We start from the raw sequence: 24,452 nt of genomic DNA, 5'->3' as shown, positions 1-24,452 counted from the left end.
TAATGGTATTGATGAAGGGACACAAGGTTGAAAATCTGTACAAGTTGGTTGGGAGCACAATTATAGGTGAGGTTGCTACCACCTCACATGCAAAATCCAACACAAATGATACAAATTTGTGGCATTTACAAATCAGTGGCATATGCGGTTAGGGCATATGATTAAGAGGGGCATGATGGAACTTTGTTCACACCCCAAGTGCAGGGTTGTGATGTAGTAATAAACTCAGTAAGACCAAGGTCGAATCCACAGGGACTGAAACCTGTACGTTATCTGAAAATAACCAGATCTAGAACTAGGCTAGGATGAAATCTAAACCAATTGTGATTTGAGGAATAATGGTGAAATATTAATCTAAACTTAAAGAATTCAGAGAAAGGGAACTAGGGATTCAGAGGATCCACTTGTAGAGATCAGGGAGATCTTATGCCTGCTTCATAGATGTTATACTGAACTTACTTGATATAGTTTACAAGAGATGAAAGGTATAAGAATTAGGTATGATTCCATCACAAATCCATGCCTAAGAGACAAGGTAAACAACAGAACTTAGACCAATCCATAACCAACTAAAAGATGTATGAGTGTTAGGAAGGATTCCATCATCCAACCATGTCTATGAGACGATGGCGAACAACAGGGTTTCCAAACATCAAAATAAAAGGAAAGGAATTATTCAAGCCATCACAGATCTACTGTAATTTAAATCACAACAAACCATTAATGACTAAAAGAATTTCTTAAATCAAAACAAAGTCAATCAGTTCAGTTCAAATCAAACCTATAGAAGCTCCCACCACGCCACAAGCTTCACCTCTTAGCCTAACATAATCATAGGAAAAAGAAGAAAAATAAAAAAAAAATACATAAAAATTTCAAACACTTCTCTCTCCGCCTCTCTCTCTCTATCTGACGTCCCCTATTCAAGCATACCCTCTTCTCCACGTTTGGAACTCTTTTTATAGCTTTTGGAGTGGTGGAAATCGGATTTGGGAAGCTATCGCACGCGCAGCGAAAGCCTTTTCGCAGCCAAGTTCGGGGCTTCATAACTCTCGCATTCCTTGCATTATTTCTGTAAAATCAGCGTCTCTTGAAAGTATTTTGGCTGGCCTACACGATGGACGGTTCAGATCCGCCATATGATCAAAGATGGTGGGCCACAACTGCCTGAAAAATCCGATTTCGCGGACGTGCGTAGCCTTTCGCACGTCCAGCGCTGACGTGATCGGTGGGCCCCACAGAGGTATTTTCAGGGAAATCCACCCCATCCATTAGATTCAGGACAAAATTTCAGTCAAGAATGGGTGGTTTTGAACATCCATTGACGTTGCCCAGAGAAGAAATCACCTCAAAAATCGTTTTGAACGTTGCAGGACCGCCAGTTTGTGGCCTCTGTATCGCGCACGTATGCTTGCATGGGTCCAAACTTTCAGCTAGTTTTTGTAGTAGTCGAGGCCCTCTACACGATGGACGGTTTGGATTGTCCACTGGGACAATGTGTGGGGCCCACTAACGTCCGCAAAAACGGACAGCGTCCGTCCGTTTTGCCGCGTGAAACGGCAATTGCCGTATTTGGGAAGGAGACGCGGGTCAGCGCTGCTGACCCGCGTTTGTTGGCTCGGTGCGGCTCGGGTCTACGTGTGCTGTGCACACACACACGCGTAAAGTGGGACCCACCTTGCTTCTTTTGATAAATCCAAATCATTCATCTGGTTTCCCATCTAATTTAATGGGTTGAGACCAAAATTGGAGTATCTCCAGATATTAGGCGGGCCAGAATTAATGGTTTATGGGCTGATCTGTCAGTTGAAGCGCTTCTATAGTGATCCGAGGATTGAAATTTGATATGTACGGTTAATTTATGGCCCTCAGGCCATGTATGAAGTTTTGAGCCAATCAGATAGCGAGAACTATGTGATCTTGCATTTTTCACCATTATCGGGCCTCTTTAACGTGAATGGCTTGATTTTCTCGGATCCCTGGTATGTAATTCCATCGATCTTGGTCCCCTGGAGTCCGTCCCTTGCCTTGGGTGTCATCAGAGTGTTAAATCAATGGTTTAAGCACCCTTTTTCAGTTCATGCTTGTAAATACACTCTGCATCACAAATACGATTAAATCAGGCTATTAAACGGTATCAATGATTGTAAATCCATGTAATAACTGGGTCTGATATGCAATATTTGACCCTCAACACAACCCCCAACCAGCATTTTGCTAGTCCCGGGCAAAATATGCGAAAAGTAAGTTAAGAATTACAGAACAATTTCTATAAACTCGAGTGATTTTTGTAGAATAATCCAGATATGAGAATTCTCAGATTCATGAATGTTGGATATTACTTTCTCCTAGACTCAAGCGCACGGTAAACTTCCTAATCAAGTTCAAAGTATTATTCCATTAATTAGAAAAAATTCTAATCATTGAGATCTATGAGCATACTGTATAATCTCAGCTTATCATCATTAAAATTCACTTCTCTATTTCAGGATATCACTGGTAACCAATAAAAAGATTCATGATAACCAAAACTTGCCTCACAGATCATCTTTTCATTCCTTCAGCTTTTGATTTTTCCATTAAAAGTGACACCAAGAAGGGGAATCAAATCCTCACCTACAGGGAGCAAACCTATGATGAAGACTATACACCCAAAATTTTCACATATCATTTATAGGGAATTAAATCTACAGCTATAGGGAGCAAACCTATGGTGTAGACCATTCGCCCAATCCTTTCAATTTCTCAGGTTGGTTCCTTTCAAGCTTAGTGAGTACCAAGTAAATCCTTCAATATCAAACTGAAACCTTAATGTGAAAGCGAGATGTGACCTGTGAGATCATAACTCAGTCAATGTTTACAACTTTTAATTTTGGATTAACAATTCAAACTTAACTATGAAATCAAACAGATACTGAATCCAAGTGTCTTAATTTACCAACATCACGTATCTTGAAATTCCAAGTGCCTTAGATGGCCGCAAAATCCCTTCGAATTCACAAGAAAGTCTAGAAAAATTAAAAAAATTTCACAATTTTTTTTTCAAGACCAAGAAAATGCTGATTAGGAAACCTAATCTCCCACCCCCAACCTAAAATCTACATTGTCCTCAATGTAAAAAAAAAGCATGCAATGCACATGGGACAACAAAAATATAAGAGGAGTGATGGAAAGATAGTACCTGGATAGAGAATCAAGAGGCTTTCTCAAAAATATCAACGTAAAAGCGAGTCAGCACAAGAGAGAAATCAACAAAAGCAAAAATAAAATCACAAAACAGATCCTACCTATACCACTTTCGCAGGTGCTCTCGATTGCATTTAGCATATGCAACAAGCCTTTAAACCCCTAGGTTGCCCTTAGTGGACGAGTTGTAGTCTTGTGAGGGTTTGCAGCAATGTTACCCACAAACATTGAACTAACTAACTAGGAAAATGAAATAGAAAGAAAAGCTGAGTTGGCTCCCAGGAGCGCGAAGTTCACCATCTATCCTAAAACAGAATAAAGGAAACTATCCTATTCCTATGAAAACAGGAAACCTACCTATACCTCCATCAGACTAGGAGATCAATCCTGGTAAACAGGATCAGTCAGAGGTATGGACATGTCCTCTGAATCAAATTTCTCGACAAATGGCTTTAAGCGATGTCCATTTACTTTAAACTCCTTGCCATTGTCGGGGTCTCTTATCTCGACGGCCCCATGAGAGTAAGCAGTGATAACAGTAAAAGGGCCGGTCCAACGAGATCGAAGCTTATCCGGAAAGAGATGTAATCGAGAGTTATACAAGAGGACTTTCTGGCCTGACGTGAATGATTTTCGTAAAATATGTTGGTCATAAAACGCCTTCATCTTGTCCTTGTAAATTCTCGAGTTCTCATAAGCGTCGTTCCGGATTTCTTCGAGTTCATTTAACTGAAGTTTGCGTAACGAGCCAGCGTTGTCCAAATTGAAATTCAAACTTTTGATCGCCCAGTAGGCTCTATGTTCCAACTCCACAGGCAAGTGGCAAGCTTTCCCATAGACAAGTCTAAAGGGAGACATTCCAATAGGGGTTTTAAAAGCAGTACAGTACGCCCATAAGGCGTCGGTCAATCGTATTGACCAATCCTTACGGTCAGGGTTAACCGTTTTTTCCAAAATGTGTTTCATCTCCCTATTGGAAATCTCAACTTGCCCGCTTGTCTGTGGGTGGTATGGGGTGCTCACCTTATGAGAGATACCGTATTTCTTCATTAAACTCTCAAATGGTCTATTACAAAAGTGTGAGCCCCCATCACTAATGATAGCTTGAGGCGTTCCAAATCGGGAAAGGATGTTTTCTTTCAGGAATTTAATGACTATGCGATGGTCATTAGTTCGACATGGAATCGCTTCGACTCATTTAGTGACATAGTCTACGGCAAGCAAAATATATAAATTCCCAAAAGATTGGGGGAATGGCCCCATGAAATCGATGCCCCAGCAATCAAATGCCTCGATGATAAGAATGGGGTTCAAAGGCATCATATTTCGATAGGACAATGCTCCCAATTTTTGACAACGCTCACAAGTTTTGCAAAACTCGTGAGTGTCCTTGAACATAGTGGGCCAGTAAAAGCCACACTGCAAAATCTTGGCCGTGGTCTTTTTAGCAGAAAAGTGACCACCACAGGCCTGTGAGTGACAAAAGGAGATGATACTTTGATGCTCATCGTCTAGCATACATCTCCTCAGGATTTGGTCTGGGCAATATTTAAACAAATACGGATCATCCCAGAAAAAGTTACGTACCTTGGTGAAAAATTTCTTCTTATCTTGCGCAGTCCAATGTGTCGGTATGGAACTTGTGGCAAGATAATTAGCAATATCAGCGAACCAAGGTGAATGGGAGACTCTGAACAATTGTTCATCGGGGAACATGTCATTGATATGTGTTGTTTCAAGAGAATCAGAGGGATTAAGGCGAGAAAGATGGTCAGCCACTACGTTCTCTACTCCCTTTTTATCTTTTATCTCTAGGTCAAATTCCTGGAGTAGGAAGATCCATCGTATCAGGCGGGGCTTAGCATCATTCTTAGACAGAAGATACTTAAGCGCTGCGTGATCAGTGTAAATAATGATCTTAGATCCAATCAAGTAGGACCTAAATTTTTCCAAGGCGAACATTGCGGCTAAGAGTTCCTTTTCCGTAGTCGAGTAGTTCACTTGGGCAGGATTTAGAGTCTTACTTGCGTAATGAATAACGTAGGGTTTCTTATCTTTTCTCTGGCCTATAACTGCCCCAAGAGCATAATCAGACGCGTCGCACATAAGTTCAAAAGGAATGCTCCAGTCATGTGGCTGTATGATGGGTGTACTAGTCAATATGCCCTTAAGCTTAGTGAAAGCTTCCTGACATGGTTCACTCCACTCGTATGGTGCATCCTTTTGAAGTAGATTGCATAGAGGACGAGAGATGAGACTAAAGTCCTTTATGAATCTTCTGTAAAACCCGGCGTGTCCTAAGAAGGATCACACGTCCCTTATGTTCTTGGGTGGAGGTAAGTTAGAGATAAGATCGATCTTTGCCTTATCCACCTCGATTCCTTTGGATGAAATAATGTGTCCAAGGACAATTCCCTTCTGAACCATGAAATGACACTTCTCCCAATTAAGTACCAAGTTCTTTTCTGCACATCTCTTCAGCACGCATTTAAGACTTTCCAAGCACTCGCTGAAAGATGGACTGAAGACAGAGAAATCGTCTATGAAGACCTCTAAATATTGCCCCACCATGTCAGAAAATATGCTCATCATACATCACTGGAAGGTGGCAGGAGCATTACATAGTCTAAACGGCATCTTCGGTAAGCAAAGGTGCCGTAGGGACATGTAAACGTAGTCTTTTCTTGATCTTCAGGGGTGATCTCTATCTGGTTGTAGCCCGAATACCCGTCAAGGAAACTGTAATAGGAATGACCAGCTAACCTTTCCAAGATCTGATCAATGAAGGGCAAAGGAAAGTGGTCTTTCCTCGTGACGGTATTTAATTTTCTGTAGTCAATGCACATCCTCCAACCAGTAGTGACTCTAGTCGGCACGAGTTCATTATTGGCATTGGCTACGATGGTGATCGGAATTCTTAGGAACCACCTGAGTTGGACTCACCCATTGACTATTAGATATAGGGTATATGATACCCACATCTAATAGTTTAAGAACCTCGGCCTTAACCACATCCTTCATGTTTAGATTTAGTTTACGTTGTGGTTGCCGAGCGGTCTTCGCATTATCCTCAAGATATATGCGGTGAGTACAAATCGAGGGGTCGATTCCCTTGAGGTCCGCGATTGTCCATCCAAGGGCTCCCTTATGCTCCAAGAGAGTAGATATGAGCATACTCTCTTATTCTTTCTTAAGGTGAGCAGAAATCACCACCGAGTATGTCTCATCTTGACCTAAGTATGCATATTTTAAATCAGAGGGCAAAGGTTTTAGGTCAAGCTTCGGTGGCTTGAGGTTAGACGGTAGAGGCACTTCATCAGTTTGGGGTAACTCTTCAAATTGTGGCCTCCACCGGTTAACTTCAAGTACCGGTACCGCATCAAGCAAGGCACACGTCTCCCTAATTATGTCATCATCAAACTCATGGGAGTGGGCCAGGCACGTTTCTAGAGGATCAGAGGATAAGGTAAAGGGTGTCCTGTCATCCACGAAAGTATCGATCATGTTAATATCGTAGATATCATCATCTTCCTCTATCCGTCTAGCCGTGTTGAAAAAGATATTCATTTCTAATGTCATATTCCCGAAAGACATACTCATGACACCATTCCTGCAATTGATAATTGCGTTTGAAGTGGCAAGGAATGGGCGACCAAGAATGGCGGGAATCTGAGTGCTTGTGTTATCGATGGGTTTGGTATCTAGGATGATGAAATCAACTGGGTAGTAAAATCGATCAATCTGGACCAACACATCCTCAATTATCCCTCTTGGTATACGAACAGAGCGATCAGCAAGTTGTAGTGTGGTTAAGGTGGGTTTTAATTCACCTAACCCCAACTGTTTATATACTGAGTAGGGGATAAGATTAACGCTCGCTCCTAAGTCAAGAAGTGCGTGATCAATTCGATGGTCCCCAATTACACATGATATGGTTGGGCTACCGGGGTCTTTGAATTTTTGCGGCACATCTTGCTTTAGGATAGCACTCACTTTCTCAGTCAGGAAGATTTTCTTTTGAATATTTTGCCGTCTTTTAGTCGTACATAAGTCTTTCAGGAATTTGGCATATGAAGGTATTTGTTTCACGGCATCAAGTAGTGGAATGTTGACCTTCACTTGTTTCAACACCTCTACAATATCCTGAGAGTTAGAGAGCGATTTTGGTGCAACCAACCGTTGGGGAAATGGAGCAACCGGCTTTCCTTGAGGTTCCGGTTCTAACTCTGGTGGGGCATGGCTAGATCCATCTTCTTTATCCACTTCCGGGTCCTTAGGCTTTTCAGCCCTAACCGGAATGGTTTTGTCAATGATCTTTCCACTCCTAAGAGTGGTGATGGATTTAGCTTGCTCCATCTGATTTGAAGAGCTTGGGTCGCTAACTTCATATTGCGGTTTAGGATTGGGAAGAGGTTGAGCTGGGAAGCTCCCCTTGTTCCCAATCGTATTTTTTAGTCTTAAGTCCTTGTATTGCTTTTGTAAGGTCTTGGAAGGCCTGTAGCATACCCTGATTGAAAAGCTCTTGCTTTTGAAAATGTTTCAAAACCGAATCCTCTTGAGGTTTCTCTTGAGTTGGATTTTGATTTAGGTAACCTTGAGGTGTAGCGGTTTGTTCATTCCTCCAACTGAAGTTGGGATGATTTCTCCAGCCAGGATTGCATGTGTTAGAGGTGGGCCCACTGAAAGGTCTTTGGTAATTGCTTACAGCATTGGATTACTCATTTAATACCTCTTGAAAGGCAGAGATAGTTAGACAGTTTTCAGTAGTATGAATGTTGCAACCACAGATGCTACAAACAATTTCCTTAGCCTTATCCTTCTTAAATTCCATGGCCTCAAGTTTCCTAGTGAGATTAGCTACCTTAGCATTAATATCATCGTCTTCTCTCAGGAGATACATTCCACTCCTTTCCTTAGAGTGAGTCGGCCTAGACGTAGTACTAGGTCTAGGGGAGATATCCCATGTTTGTGTGTTCTCAGCAAGTTTATCAAAGTAATCCTACACTTCATCGACTCCTTTATTCATAAACTCCCCATTACACATCGTCTCGACTAATTGGCACATGGGAGATGTCAGTCCATCATAGAAAAAGTTCGTGATGCGCCATGTTTCAAAACCATGTTGTGGGCATGAACTGACAAGATCCTTGAACCGCTTCCAACATTGGAAGAATGTTTCATCTTCCCTTTGGGCGAAGTTCATGATCGACTTTCTTAGGGTGTTCGTCTTATGGTATGTGAAAAACTTCTTAATGAACTCCCTTGTCATGTCATTCCATCTGCCAATTGATCGAGGACGTAGTGAATGTAACCATGTCTTGGCTTTCTCTTTCAAAGAAAAGGGAAAGAGTTTCAACCTGACCGTGTCATCAGATACGTTAAGAAAGTATAAGGTAGCTATGATCTCGTCAAATTCTTTTAAATGTAAGTAAGGATTCTCTGACTCAAGCCCATGAAATTTAGGGAGGAGTTGGATCACCCCTGGCTTGATATCCATGTGTCCTTCATTCTCAGGAAAAACCATGCATGAGGGCGTACTCACCCCCGCCAGTTTTAAGTAATCTCGTAAGGTACGAGGCGGGGGTGCTTGATGCACCTCATTCTCATCCTGAAGATTTTCTACCCTAGGTTGGGGTAGAAGAGGTTGATTTTCAGTCATATCCTCAATTAACTCAGGGGATTTCGAGCGGTGCCTAGTCCTACGATGGACAGTTAACCCCTCAACTAATCCTCCTTCAGTCAAGAGACGTCGAGTGTTGTCACGAGCCCACTTGGGTATGAAACACTCGCGGCCCTCAATCAAATTCTAAACCTAATCCTAATAAGGGGAAAAAAATCTAAAAAGAGAAAGAGGGTTGGAAGGAAGTTACCAAATTGGAGTCCTTAAATTGAAACCTGCAAAATAGAACAAAACAAGTTAGTTTCTAAGAATAGCAAGCCTATAAAATTCCTAAGAAGAGAAATATAGAAATAAAAAGAAACAAGGAAGAATTCCTAAATTAGAAAGTAGAAATTTAGAAAGAGTGTACCGAATTTAGAAATTTCTAATAAGCCTACAAAACAGAAAAGTTAGTTTCTAAACAGAAAGTCTTAAAATAGAAAATTTCTAAAAATAAAATAGGAAACAAAATTAGATTCTAAAAGAGTTAGAATTAGAAACTTACTAAAAAGGAATCCTAATCTAGAAATAGTAAGGAAGAGAGAAATTACCAATTTAGAAACCTATCTCAGAATCCTACAAAATAAGAAAGTTGGGTTAGTTTCTAAAAAAAAGGAAAACTATCTAAAAATAGAAAGTTAATTAAATAGAAGATTTCTAAAAATTAAAGGAAAACCTGGAATTAGAAAATTCTAAAATAAATCCTAAAAGTCAGAAAAGTCCTAATCTTAAACTAATCCTAAAACCAGTTATCTTCAGGAAACGTAGCCGTCAATCCCCGGAAACGGCACCAAAAACTTGTTCACACCCCAAGTGCAGGGTTGTGATGTAGTAATAAACTCGGTAAGACCGAGGTCGAATCCACAGGGACTGAAACCTGTACGTTATCTGAAAATAACCAGATCTAGAACTAGGCTAGGATGAAATCTAAACCAATTGTGATTTGAGGAATAATGGTGAAATATTAATCTAAACTTAAAGAATTCAGAGAAAGGGAACTAGGGATTCAGAGGATCCACTTGTAGAGATCAGGGAGATCTTATGCCTGCTTCATGGATATTATACTGAACTTACTTGATATAGTTTACAAGAGATGAAAGGTATATGAATTAGGTATGATTCCATCACAAATCCATGCCTAAGAGACAAGGTAAACAACAGAACTTAGACCAATCCATAACCAACTAAAAGATGTATGAGTGTTAGGAAGGATTCCATCATCCAACCATGTCTATGAGACGATGGCGAACAACAGGGTTTCCAAACATCAAAATAAAAGGAAAGGAATTATTCAAGCCATCACAGATCTACTGTAATTTAAATCACAACAAACCATTAATGACTAAAAGAATTTCTTAAATCAAAACAAAGTCAATCAGTTCAGTTCAAATCAAACCTGCAGAAGCTCCCATCACCCCACAAGCCTCACCTCTTAGCCTAGCATAATCATAGGAAAAAGAAGAAAAATAAAAAAAAAATACATAAAAATTCCAAACACTTCTCTCTCCGCCTCTCTCTCTCTATCTGACGTCCCCTATTCAAGCATACCCTCTTCTCCACGTTTGGAACTCTTTTTATAGCTTTTGGAGTGGTGGAAATCGAATTTGGGAAGCTATCGCACGCGCAGCGAAAGCCTTTTCGCAGCCAAGTTTGGGGCTTCATAACTCTCGCGTTCCTTACATTATTTCTGTAAAATCAGCGTCTCTTGGAAGTATTTTGGCTGGCCTACACGATGAACGGTTCAGATCCGCCATATGATTAAAGATGGTGGGCCACAACTACCTGAAAAATCCAATTTTGCGGATGTGCGTAGCCTTTTGCACGTCCGGCGCTGACGTGATCGGTGGGCCCCACAGAGGTATTTTCAGGGAAATTCACCCCGTCCATTAGATTCAGGATAAAATTTCAGTCAAGAATGGGTGGTTTTGAACGTCCATTGACGCGGCCCAGAGAAGAAATCACCTCAAAAATCGTTTTGAACGTCGCAGGACCGGCAGTTTGTGGCCTCTGTATCGCACACGTGTGCTTGCATGGGTCCAAACTTTCAGCTAGGTTTTGTAGTAGTCGAGGCCCTCTACACGATGGACGGTTTGGATTGTCCACTGGGACAATGTGTGGGGCCCACTAACGTCCGCAAAAATGGACAGCGTCTGTCCGTTTTGCCGCGTGAAACGACAATTGCCGTATTTAGGAAGGAGACGCGCTGACCCGCGTTTGTTGGCTCGGTGCGGCTCGGGTCTACGTGTGCTGTGCACACACACGAGTAAAGTGGGACCCACCTTGCTTCTTTTGATAAATCCAAATCGTCCATCTGGTTTCCCATCTAATTTAATGGGTTGAGACCAAAATTGGAGTATATCCAGATATCAGGCGGGCCAGAATTAATGGTTTATGGGCTGATCTATCAGTTGAGGCGCTTTTATAGTGATCCGAGGGCTGAAATTTGATATGTACGGTTAATTTATGGCCCTCAGGCCATGTATGAAGTTTTGAGCCAATCAGATGGCGAGAACTATGTGATCTTGCATTTTTCACCATTATCGGGCCTCTTTAACGTGAATGACTTGATTTCCTTGGATCCCTGGTGTGTCATTCCATCGATCTTGGTCTCCTGGAGTCCATCCCTTGCCTTGGGTGTCATCAGAGCGTTAAATCCATGGTTTAAGCACCCTTTTTTAGTTCATGCTTGTAAATACACTCTGCATCACAAACACGATTAAATCAGGCTATTAAACGGTATCAATGATTGTAAATCCATACAATAACTGGGTCTGATATGCAATATTTGACCCTCAACAAACTTCACAAATAGAAACTGTTAAAGGGAGTTAAGGCATGCAAGGTCAATTTCTATGAGCATTGCATCATAGGAAAATAGTGTAGAGTAAAGTTCAAGATTACTACACACACTAGCAGCGATGTGCTCGGTTGTATTCATTTTAATGTCTAGGGGCCAGTGACAATACCATCTAAGGGAGGGGCATGACACTTCATGACCTTCATAGATGACTATTTGAGGAAGGTTTGTGTCTACTGCATGAAGCAAAAGTCCAAGCCGTTCGCTAAGTTCAAGTAATGGAAGGAAGAAATAGAGCAACAAACCAGGTTAAGTGTCTCAAGTCAAACAATGGTACGGAGTACAACGAGGCAAAATTTGTGAAATTTTACAAAGATCAAGGCATCACAAGGCACTTCTCAACTCCAACAAATGGAGTGGTAGAGAAGATGAACAGAACTTTGTTAGAGAGGGCGAGAAGTATGTGGTTGCATGCGGGACTACCTAAAAGCTTCTGGGCTGAAGCGGTGAATATGGCATGCTACATAGTAAATCGGTCATCATCTACAGTGCTAGACTCCAAGGTTGCAGAGGAAGTTTGGACAGGCAAGGACGTTGATTACTCAGGATTAAGAATCTTCGGGTGTCCAGCGTATGTTCACGTGCAGAGTGGACAGAGGTCGTAGTTGGATCCAAAGTCTACAAAGTGCATCTTTGTCGGGTATGAAAAAGGTGTCAATAGCTACAAGCTTTGGGATTCAATTTCATAAAATGTGGTTATTGGCAGAGAGGTCATCTTCGATGAGGCGTCAATGCTGAAGACCAACAAGGACACTGTAGGAGGGCAATCAGATACACATGGTGAGACTGAGAGTTTGTCAGTGTAGGTGGAGCCAGTTAAATAGGTGATTGAAGGTAGAGGTGTACATGAGTCGAACCGAATCGAGCTTGGCACAGCTCGACTCAGCTCGGCCACTTGCTGACCCCAGCTCGAACTCGGTTCAGCTCGGTCCTCGAGCCTGATTGGCCAGCTCGGCTCGGTTCGGTCAGCAGCTTGGGCTAGTTCGAGCCAAGTTCACCTATGCAACATTTTCACAAACACATGGATTGCACCTTCAAAATAAAACAACAGTAGTGGTTTTACAAGTATTTCATCAAACACTTTGTAAGCAACATAAAAATCAAGAAAAAAAGGGTATTTGTTTCATACACGTACCTTCCTTACCACTAGCCACACTTTGTTGAGTCATTTCATCAAACACTTGGTGAGCAACAACAATATCAAAGTAACCGAGTCACCGAACTGGTTTGATCTGAGTTCGATTTGAGTTGGGTTCGATCCAAGTCGAGTCGAGCTCGGGCAAGCTTGAACTCGGTTCAAAATTTTTTCGAGATCAAAAAATCAGCTCGACTCAGCTTGAACTTAGTTTCGAACAGAGTCGAATTGAGTTTTTTAGAGTCAAGTCAAGCGAGCTAACCGAGCTAACTCTGCTCGTATACAACCCTAACTGAAGGTGAAAATTAGTAGGAGCAAGACATTGAGCAAAATAATCAGCATGATACTCAGGAAAGTATAGCCAGGAACAGGGAGAAAAGAACCATTAGAGCCCCTGTTCGGTATGATTTTCAAGGAGATGGTTTCTTTTACATTGTTCATAGGGAGTGGAGATCCCTCTACCTTTCGAGAAGCAAAATCTGGAAAGGGTGGTGGCAGGTGGATGTTGGTCATGGCGGAGGAGATGGAATCTTTGCACAAGAATCAGACATGGGAGTTGGTGGAACTTCCTAGAGGTTAATGAGCTATAGGGTGCAAATGGGTTTACAAGAAGAAAAAAGCATTAATAGAAAATGAGGATGAAAAGTATAAGGCAAGGCTTGTAGCGAAGGGGTACTCGCAGAGGGAATAAGTGGATTACAATGAATTTTGCTCTCCCGTCATGAAACATATCTCAATTAGGGTGCTACTGGCGATGGTAGCAGAATCCAATTTGGAATTGGAGTAGCTCGATGTGAAGACGACATTCCTTCATGGGAACTTAGAGGAAGACATTTACATGAGGTAGCTTGAAGGTTTCAAGGAGCTTAGTAAGGAAGACCATGTGTGTAGGTTGAAGAAGTTGTTGTATGAGCTTAAGCAATTTCCGAGGCAGTGGTACAAGCTGTTCGATTGCTGCATGGTGGAAATTGGGTATAACAAGTGCGAGTATGATTGTTGCATATGCTACACGGCACTTGAGGATGGGTCCTATATTCTACTGATGCTTTACTTAGATGATATTTTGATTGCTACAAAGGACAAGAATAAGATACTCTTGCTTAAGTCTCTGTTAAGAAAAGAGTTTGACATGAAGGATCTAGGCACTGCGAGGAAGATCCTAAGCATGGAGATAAGTAGAGATAGAGTATGAAAATTTGTGGCTTTCTTAGAAGATTTATGTGCAGAAGGTACTAGAGAGGTTTTATATGGAAAGTACTAAGCTAGTTAGCACGTCTCTAGAAAGTCACTTTAAGTTGTCAGATAGATCATGTCCAAGTACAGAAAGAGATTTCAGAAATGTCATACGCTAGTTTAGTAGTGAATTTGATGTATACAATAGTTTGTATGAGGCCGGATATCTCACAAGCAGTCAATGTGGTTAACAAGTATATAACGAATCTAAGAAATGAGCATTGGAATGTTGTAAAGTGGATTTTCTGGTATCTCAGGGGCACAATCGACACTAGAATCATATTCGGGGGACACAAAGTTTCAGGTGGAGTTGTTGGCTACGTGGATTCTGATTGTGCAGGTGATTTGGAAAATAGGAGGTCCACTACAGGATATCTTTTCACATTAGCAGGCGAACCAGTATGTTAGGGATCTACGCTACAGTCTACAATAGCATTGTCTACAATTAAGGCGGAATACATGGTTGCGACTAATGAATGTGAAATATTACATATTTACCCATAATTATGCATTGGTTTTATATACATAAATGTGCTAAGTTGATCTAAATATGTGCATTTTACTATGCGATGTGATTTGGAGTGCTAAGACAAAAATGGCAATTAAAGTAATGATTTAAAGCTCAAAGAATGATCAAGTAAAGGATTGGATACTTGGAAGACAATATTGAAGAATTCATGTGCCAAAGATCCAAGATCCAAGAAATTGTTAAAGATGAAGTGAAGTCTAGAAATTCATCCAGTTAAATAATAGAAATAACAGACTGTTCGGTCCGATCGAAAGTGCCAACAACAATCCAATAACAAATAGTGATTTTCAGAGTATATTTGGCTCAACCATTCGGTGTGACCAAAGTGATGTTTGGTCTCACCAAAGATAATCATCAGTGTGACCGAAGCGTAACAAAAGTGCCAAAAATTGAAATTGGTGCAAAGTTGGTGCTGAATTTTCCCATTTAAAGGGGTGATCTAAGCTATTCAAAACATGAATTAGGGTTTGAGAGAGAGAGAGCAAGAGGTGGCAAAGCGTCTACAGAGCTATTCTTCTTCTTCAATCTTTTGGTTTTAATTTATTTTTCATGTATTTGTTTGAGTTTAATTCAACTATGATAATTGTTGGCTAAATCTCTTAGCTAGGGCTAAGAGGTGAAGCTTGTAGTTATTTTTAATGTTCTAGTTTACTTTGATTCAAGTTTTATAGTTTGAATAATAAACAATTCATTGGTTTTAGTTTAAATAAAGTTCTAGTTTACTTTAATCCATTATCGACTCTTGGTACTTTGGATGCTTAGGAATGCTAAGATTGTCTGCTTATCTATTTTGCAAGGGATTGATCTATAAAATTCATGGATTTATTGTTAGAATATGAGCACGATAGATACTTTGGATTCCTTACGATCAATAAGTTGGTGTTTCATGTGGGAACTGAATCAATTGAAGTTCAAAACTATTTTGGTTTGTGAATTTTGAATCAACTACTCTATTATCCGACTGGATAGGATAAGACTTTTATTCCAGTGTGTTATCTAATTGAATCAAGTAAATTAAGCCTTAAGAATGGCTAGAAGTGGATCCTTGGCGCTTCAATGTTTTATTTTATTGATTTTCTCTCAACATTACTTAGATTTTCATAATTGCTTATTCTAATTCAAACTCCATAGTTAATTCTAGTTTTAGTTCTAGTTCTAAAATGTTTTGAGAATGTACTAATATAAGTCCCTGAGAATTTGATCTCAATCTCATCGAGTTAAAACTACATCGCAACCCTACACTTGGGGTTGTCATCCTTCTGAATCGATTTGCGACAGAGGCATCAAAGGAATCCTTATGGTTGAAAGGTCTGAAAGGAGAACTCGAGTTGAAGCAGGAGGTGATTCAATTGCATCGTGATAGTCGTAATGTTATCCATCTGGTGATAAATCAGGTGTATCAAGCGCAAACCAAGCACATTGATGTAAAGTTCCACAAGATAGGTTAGATCATTACTTTACGAAAGATTCTATATCAGAAGATTCTTACGTACGAGAATGTCGCGGACATGTTGACAAAGCTGGTGACTACAGAGAGGTTTAAGCATTACTTGGGCTTGATCAATCTCACTAGCCATTGATGAGATTAGGCACCCTTGCACAGGGGTGCAGATGGATCTACATTCCCAGTGGAGAATGAAGGGAGTGGTCTACACTCAAGATAGAGGTTACACGGGAGATCTTTGAGGAGACTTGGTAAAATACAAGTCAAGATGGAGATTGTTGACCGAAAAATCGTTGGGTCGACCGAACCTCGCTGTGATGTTCTCAGTCAACCGAGGGCTATTTTAGTCAATTGAGAGTCTCAGTTGAAAGCTCAGTCGACCGAAGGTGTGACCGACGGTTTGCGCATTTTTACGTAAGTAAAGGTATTTAAGCCTAATTTCGAATTAGAGCTTGTACTTGACGAACGTTCTCTCTAAGGGCAATGGTTTGCAATGTAAGAGGGTTTCCAACGTTTGTAACAGCTTGGGAAGGGTTTTCCAAAGGTAGTGCATAGCAATGGGAGATTGGACGATCCTATAATTGAAGAAGGTGAGTGGTGTACTTTAAGGTTTTTATTATAGTTGAGATCTTTTTCGCTTTGTGGCGTGGTTTTTTCTAGCAAGGTTTTTCCATGTAAAATATCGTGTGATCTGTGGTTGATCGTTTTTGGTTTGTTTATCTACTTTTTTATATTGTTCTATCTTTGTTTATCGTGCTTCTGCAAAGCACATGGATTAGCAGTGGTGTTAAGTCCAAATTTTTAATACTTAAGGTTTTATCCAAGTTTGTTGTAGCTCAGGTTTACATCGTTGTGATGTGATAAGGAGACGGTTTACTCCAATACTCATCTCTAAAAAAATGGTGTAAAACTCACATCATAAAAAACTTAAAATGTGAAGTTAAAATCAAACATTTTCTTTGTTTACTTTCACTTAAAATGGTGGTGATCCTTTGTTAAAGTTGGTGTGAAACTCACACATTAAAAAATCTTTAAAACTAAACGTAAAGGAAAAAGAGTTTCAAAAGAGGGTTTTTGAAAATCCCTCTTTGTATTGATGAGATTTGTATTGTACTTTATGTTTTTAATCTGTCAAGTTTTTATTTCTTTTTCATACTTGTGAAAGTGACTTGTAGTTTCAATTAGACTATTAATTAAAGTGGTTTGCTTAGAATGTTGTTGACATGATGATTATTTGATTGGTTTATAACTTTATATATCTGGATTGGCTTTTGATAAGTAATAATTTATAACTTTTTTGAACATGCTTATACTTCAACAATGAATCATCTTTTAGGTATTTTTATATTTTTTGCTTCTTTTTTCTTTTTATTATTTATTATTTTTTTTTTCATAATTTTAAATTAATAAATAGAAGTATAGTGTATCTCACGCTACGCTATTTATGCTACACGCTATAAAGAGCTGAATGCTATGCAAGAGATTACCACTATTTAAAACACTGATGCCAACTTTTGTATCCATTATTGCATCTGTGTCCTAAAGTCATTTGTGCTTGTACTTGCCTCTTGTTGCATCTTTTCTTATTTTTGGCACTAAATAACATGAATCTTAATGCAATTTTTTCTTTAACATACATAGCTTGCATTGGTTCGCCCAGATATTGAATTGGCTTGGCCTGTCAGCTCATGCTTGTTTGGCTTGGCCGGGTCCTAATCCAGCCAATTGACTGCCATATATATATATATATATATATTTGTGCATGGTGATTTTATGTTTTGCATGCCTTGCTGTTTCTGAGACGTTTGTTTTGGCTGTTTAGGTGCAGGAATTGGAGTTCACAACTCTGAAGAAGTTAGTTCTTTTGCAAGGGTTAGTTGGCTCATATTGATTATGCTCATATGCTCAGTTATGCATTGTTTTCTGATAGTAACATAGCTAAAGGTTTTCTCTGTTCTGAAAATTACGAAAGCCTACTCCATTTAATCTTAAAGCCCCTACTTTACCTTAAATTTTGAATAAGGTACTAAGACAACCGAGGCAATCAGTAACATATATTTTATTTTTCATATTATCGTATGCTTGTCATTCATTAGTACGGATGACAGAGACACTCAGGGCATGCAAGCAAGCTTTAATAAAATGAATTTCAAATGTATGTGCTTTCAAATGCTGCATTTCGCATGTGTTTGCTGGTTCAATGATTTCAATTCTGTTGGGGGCTCTTTGTTTCTATCGTGGCTTTAACAATACCTTTATACATTGCGACAACAGAGATCTAAGGAAAGTTCAGAGTCGAAAGCTAGTTCATTGAAAGCAACCGGTAATTCTCAACCTATGGATACTAGCACTAGTATCGACTCCCAAAAGAAGAGTAAAGTAAAAGCTGTCGGGGAAAGTAGTCACGCAGACAAGCCCAATGGAGGTAATTTTCTGGTGTTTAATAGTGTAATTCATTTGTGCTTGTTCAATTGTGAAATATTCAGTTTAATCAATACAAAATGGCCAAATACTAGAAAATATATCAGAGTATTCATTGGGAAGTAGCTCGCAAATTGTCAATTGTTTCCTTCATGTCCACATTGAAACAAGATGATTGGAGCCTATCAGGTCAGGTCAGGTTGGGAGGAGTTCGATCAGGTCTAGATATCAACCCCCGGATCTCATACATAGATATGTAGGTCGAATAAAAACCAAATAAGTAAGGTCTTTCTCAGGTTTGCAGTGGAGCATCCAGACCAAACTCAGATATCTATGGTTTGGTTTGTATCTGGTCTAAGTTAGGTTGGTCTAATTTCTAATTTCCCAGTTAATATATGTTGATGTGCATTCTGTCACTCTCCCCAACTGCAGAGTATTATGTCAAACACCCATAACCACCAAGATCCTTGACTATATGGAGGGCATTCTTTCTCTTCAACAATTTTATTCGCTCGTCTTTACTCCAAGCATCACTATATGAGATTGTCCAAAGGGCTTTGGGGGTTGGAGAACCTCGCAAGCTTTGATCTGTTGCAATCTTGCCCAGAGGCGGTCGTCATCATCATCAATGTAATCGTTGTTGTTGTTGACATCATCACCACCAACAACATCACTACCGTCATCGTCACCATCATTAATTAATTATTTTCTTTCTGGTCACTTGAATCCCATTACTAGATACCAACTTATGTATCCATTCTTGCATCTGTCTTAAGAGTCATTTGTGCTCGTGCTTTCCTCTTGTTTTCCTCTTCTTATTTTGGGCACCAAATAACATGTATCTCAATGCAAGTTTTTCTTTAAATAACATGACTTGCATTGGTTTGGCCCAGATATTGAACTAGCTTAGTCCGTTAGGTCGTGCTTGTTCGGCTCGGTCAGGCCCTAATCCAGCCTATTGAATGTCATACATGTTTGTGCATGGAGATGTTATGTTTTGCATGCCTTGTTGATTCTGAGATGTATGTTTTGTGCTGTTTGGGTGCAGGAATTGCAGTTGACAACTCTGAAGAAGTAAGTATTTTTGCAAGGGTTAGTTGGGTCATATTGATTATGCTAGCATGTTCATTTATGCATTGTTTTCAGATAGCAACATAGCCGAAGGTTTTCTCTATTGTGAAAATTACAAAACCCTACTCCATTTAATCTTAAAACCCCTAGTTTATATCAAAATTTGAATAAGGTATTTATTACTTATCCAATTTTCAGAAGTAATTACCAAAACTATCTCTGCTCACCCTTTTTTTTTTACGTTAGCTTTGATTCTGTCGTGACTTGGGATCTAGTATGTGTCTCCTCCCCATGGAACCCAATGTTTTAAATATCAATGATATCGGCCAATATATCCCATGATATACTTGTATCCCACCTGCGCGATACAAAACGCACAAGTAGTGCCAATATATCCCGCATGTTCAATTCGGTGAGCATTTCAATTTCCGATTCCTTTTTATTTTTTTTGAAATTATGTCAAATCAATGTCAAATGGTTATAAATCCATTGGTTTTTCATGTTTTGCATTAAAAATCATGGAGTCAGAGCTTTGATTTCGATATCCATTAGTTTTTCATATTCTCCATGTTTTGTTTTGAAAATTTTCTTCAACCAACTATCAATTGAGAATAATTTCGAAGTATTTAGGAGTATTTGATTAAATGAACATCACATATATTCTAATTTTGAAATTTGAGTATAGGTGATCTGCGTTGGGAAAAATTCGGAATTTCTCCAATTTCTCCCGAATTGCTTGCAATGTTGCACTCAAAACATGAAATCAAGCATGTATGAGGGCTGATCTACTGATTTGTTAAGTCTTGTCAATTTTCGAAAAATAAAATTTATTTTTAATTAAAAATTAATAAAAATATTATAATATAATTTATTTATTTTTCAAAATTTCCCTTCAACCAGCTGTTAATTGAGACTAATTTCAAAGTATTTAGGAGTGTTTGATGAAATGATAATCACAAACACTCTAAATGTTATGCATTTAATTTGAATATAGTTGCATTAGTTCACTCAGACAACGTATAGCTTAGGACCCTATGCAAAGGAAATCTATTATGTGCACTTTTTTTTTTTTTTTTTGAGATGTTATGATTTAAAAGTGTTTATTAATGTTTTTTTTTAAAAAAAAAAAAAAAAAAAAAAAAAAAAACTAAATCCCTAAAGTTTCATTGAAAAATTTAAGTATTTTCCCAATGTTTTTCCATGTTTCCCAAATTACCCGAGACAAACGATAAATCATGTGCGATAACCAATACATATTTATATCCTAAGGATGCAATACGTAACACGATACTGATATTTCGAACAATGTTGGGGCCCACATGCGGAGTGGTCAATGTTCAGAACCACCCATGTCATGAATTCTATAGCATAAGATCCATTCTAGGAAATTTTTGCTGAACTTGTGATTGTGACCATCACTATCTGTAAATAACAATAAAAAGAAAAATTTCAATTTCTCACATTCAACTTTAAAAATAGAAGGTTACGATCATCGTTGAAGCATGATTATGGGACAGTAGCTTGTGGTAGCAACAAGAATATGTACGATTCAAATCATATGGCCATCTAATCATGTGGTCCAATGAGTGGCCACACACGCCATGAATAGGATCAGTTTTAATTTGGTAGGTCCTACCATGGGGGCATGGATGGAACAAAATCCCAAAGAACACATTCATTAAGCAGTCTTCAGCATCCGTCCTGACGACTTTTGAGGGGAAAATGGTTAGTTAATGGGCCATTGATCAATTTCATAAACATATCTATTTTCTTTCCTCAAAACTCGCCCATAAAATGGTTAGAAATAACCATCTGAGGTGATTTTTGGGCCATCCCCATCCAAGCTACGGTCTGCAGGATGCACAGTTAGGATCTCTTCCACGTGTGCATTGAGATAAAAGGAAGGCATCACTCACTCTGGCTCATTCCAACTCAGTTAGAATCCTTCTGATCTGGCCTGATTTTAGAGCCTGACTCCTCAATGCCTCATTTCGTTCTCCACTGCTGTTGAGTCAACTCAGTTGAGTTTACTCAGCACCATAGGATATTTAGAACAATAAACAGTTAGCATTCAAGCTACAGATGTGGCCCTCATCATGAGTGGAACTGGAGATTAGGCTGTTTCATTTACATTGTGGAATCCACCTTAAATCACGGTTTAGTTGTCCCACACATGCTCATCTCTTTGTATGGTTTATTCATGTGACAATTGATACATGCAGGAAAATCATACAGATCACTTCGGTGGTCTACCAGGCCTTGTATCTGGTGGCTTATGCATTGTGGGGTTTCTCCTTTATCGATTTTGGGCGCGGTCATAATACTTAGATATGATTGTAAAGGTGTGAAATTTATTTATATATGTAGGAATTGGAAGAAGTGAAATTGTTATTAATGTTGTGAGACCAGAGCATACATTGCTATGTAAATTGTCACATATACTAAAAGTGAGAAAAAATAGTATTTTCATCCCTTTTCTTTGTATTTTACTCCAAAAAATTGAATATCATAACAATATATAGTAAAAATGTTATCTTGATTAACCTATGATAAAAATAATTTACTTATGTTCTGGTAAAAAGAAAAAAAAAAAAGAAAAAGAAAGAAAGAAGAGAAGTGGATAACTGCATACCTAGCATTTGCATGGCAAGTATTGCTGGGGCAGGAAAACACAAACAATTTTTTTAATTATTACTTTTTTTAAAGAACAGATTTTATTAACAAAGAACAAGAAGCTGTACATCAGTCGTACATTCGGGCAGGCCCACAACACTAAAACCCAGGGGCCCGCCTATCATATCCCCCAAAACAGAAAACTTTAGCCCTATCTAATATTACCCATGAATACCACGTACTCCACATCAAAGGGAGCTTCTTGTTAAACATATCCACCGCGATCATGGAATTGCTCTCCACTTCCACCTTAGAGAAGCCCCGGTCCACGCAATGGTAAAGGCCCTCGATCAAAGCCCTGGCTTTAGTCCGTAAGTTGAGCCTAACCGGACGCGGATTTCCTGCTAAAGCCTTTCGCAGGCAGTTCCTGCGTTGGGAACCCAGGTGGGCCCCACTGTGATGATTTTGAGAAATCCATCCGTTTCGTGAGTTCATTTTAGGACATGAGGCCAAAAAAGAACCGTACCTAATTCTCAAGTGGGCCAAAAATATAAGAATTGAATTTTGACAGTTGAAATATTCGTGGGCCATAGAAGTTTTGAATCATTCTAATATTTGTTTTTTCAGTTCGTCCCAGTAGGAATGACGTTATTAACGGTATGGATGGCATGTAAACATCACTGTAGAACCCGGGGAGGTTTCAACGATATGAATTTCCCTAACCACCTTTTCCTTTAAAACGGCCCACTTGAGTCGTGGATGCTGCTCAATTTTGGTCTCATAGCCTAATATGAGCTCACAAAACGGATGGACATGGTGGATTCCATACAAACATCACTGTCAGCCCCAGCTGAGTTCCCAGTGCAGAGCTTCCTGTGAAAGGCATTCCCGGGAAATCCGTGTCGAGCCTAACCCGTAACCACTTGAGGGCCCCAGGTTACGTCGAGCAGACCCATCAACATTAATCTTTACCCAGCCCTCTTGTGGGCTCACCACTTAACCACCGACAAATTGATTCCTTAGCCAGCACCTGTGGCAATACCCATGGCCTGGAACACAGTCTCCATGGACATCTTTAAGTTTCTTGGGGGAGGAAGGGACGGGCTGATCATCTGCACCCATCTTTGAACCCGAGTAAGCATCCTAGACACTTTGATTGGAAGCCCTTTAGACTGACTTCCATTCCTCTCTATCCACACTTTCCAAAAGATCAAACAGGGTATGACCCCCTCCAAAATGGAGAAATATACGAGCTTGCCATCCACCACTGGTTGGCCCTCCTAGCTGCTGCATGGTCGGCACTAAAGGAAACCCCAAAAAGCAAGTGTTTACATACCTTAGATGTCAAAGCTCCCGTCGCGAAAAGGTGGTCAATCGATTCAGCCTCTGAAGAATTATTCAGCTTGTGACCGCAGCAAACACATTTTGAGGCCATGTGAATGCCTCTTGCTTGAATTCTTTTGTCAACTGGGATAGCCCTCTGCAGAACTTTCCATCCAAACAACAAGATTTTAGGCGGTAACTTAGAGTGCCATACCCATTTAGCCCACTCCTTGCGATCCCCCACTTCTCTCCCATCGAAGTACAAAGACCCTCCTCGCTAATATGCTCGAGAACTACCTGAGGAAGCACAGACTGAAGCTGGTTATGAGGGAGGAGATCCTCTGGGCTCAAAATACCCTTCACACGAATGTCTTGTAAACAGTCTGGGGGCTGCATGAGCCTACAAGCGTATAGGGGCCCCAGCCCTGTCCAATCCTCTGCCCAGAAATCGCAACTCCTGCGACCAACCAGCCAGCGGGAATGAGGGTCAAGTGCTGAGAAAAGCTTCCTGATTCCGTTCCAGAGAAGGGAGGACTTGTGCGAGCCTGTTGCAAGAAAGGAAAAGTTCCTATCATAATTCGAACGCATGAAGGCGGCCCATCAGATTTTACTCTTACCGAATCTTACATTCGGTGCCATCTTCATCCTGCAACATTTCAAGACCCCTCTGAGCTGCCATCTTCCAGCTTGTCTAGTGGCATTTCATCTTACCTTCTTCCCAGCTCCAAAAGGAGTCTGTGAAAGGGGTTCCAGTCCTTGCCCGAGTGGTAAACTCTGAGGACTTTCGACCCGAGGTCTTGGGGACGAAACCAATAGGTGGTGAAATCCCACTACGGCGTGCATGGGCGTGCGGCGGGTGCGTGGGTGGCAAAAAAAAAAAAAAAAAAAAGAGTCTGTGAAAGCTTTCTCCAAAGCAGAAACAGTGCACGGAGGGGAAGCGGATGGACTGGTGTATTGACGTCAGCAAGTTTTGTGAGTCAC

The 24,452-nt window shown here is 40.0% G+C and overlaps 1 protein-coding gene across 2 annotated transcripts in view; it reads left to right on the top strand.

The window, feature by feature from the left end:
• Window positions 1–21,998, top strand: part of LOC131243047 (uncharacterized ATP-dependent helicase C29A10.10c-like) — a 147,053-nt gene extending 125,055 nt beyond the window's left edge. Inside the window, exons 12-15 of one of the 2 annotated variants that reach the window (XM_058242107.1) lie at window positions 17,866–17,915; window positions 18,318–18,468; window positions 19,513–19,538; window positions 21,758–21,998. In XM_058242107.1, coding sequence (XP_058098090.1) covers window positions 17,866–17,915; window positions 18,318–18,468; window positions 19,513–19,538; window positions 21,758–21,856 — 326 coding nt within the window. In that variant the 3' untranslated portion in view covers window positions 21,857–21,998. The remainder of the gene's footprint in view (window positions 1–17,865; window positions 17,916–18,317; window positions 18,469–19,512; window positions 19,539–21,757) is intronic. The other variant, XM_058242108.1, reaches the window with a different exon arrangement.
• The last annotated feature ends 2,454 nt before the right edge of the window (window positions 21,999–24,452 follow it).

The sequence above is a fragment of the Magnolia sinica genome, chromosome 4 (assembly GCF_029962835.1).
Source record: "Magnolia sinica isolate HGM2019 chromosome 4, MsV1, whole genome shotgun sequence".
Lineage (NCBI taxonomy): Eukaryota > Viridiplantae > Streptophyta > Magnoliopsida > Magnoliales > Magnoliaceae > Magnolia > Magnolia sinica.
Note: the sequence above shows the minus strand (reverse complement) of the source record. Positions and strands in the feature narration are given on the sequence as shown.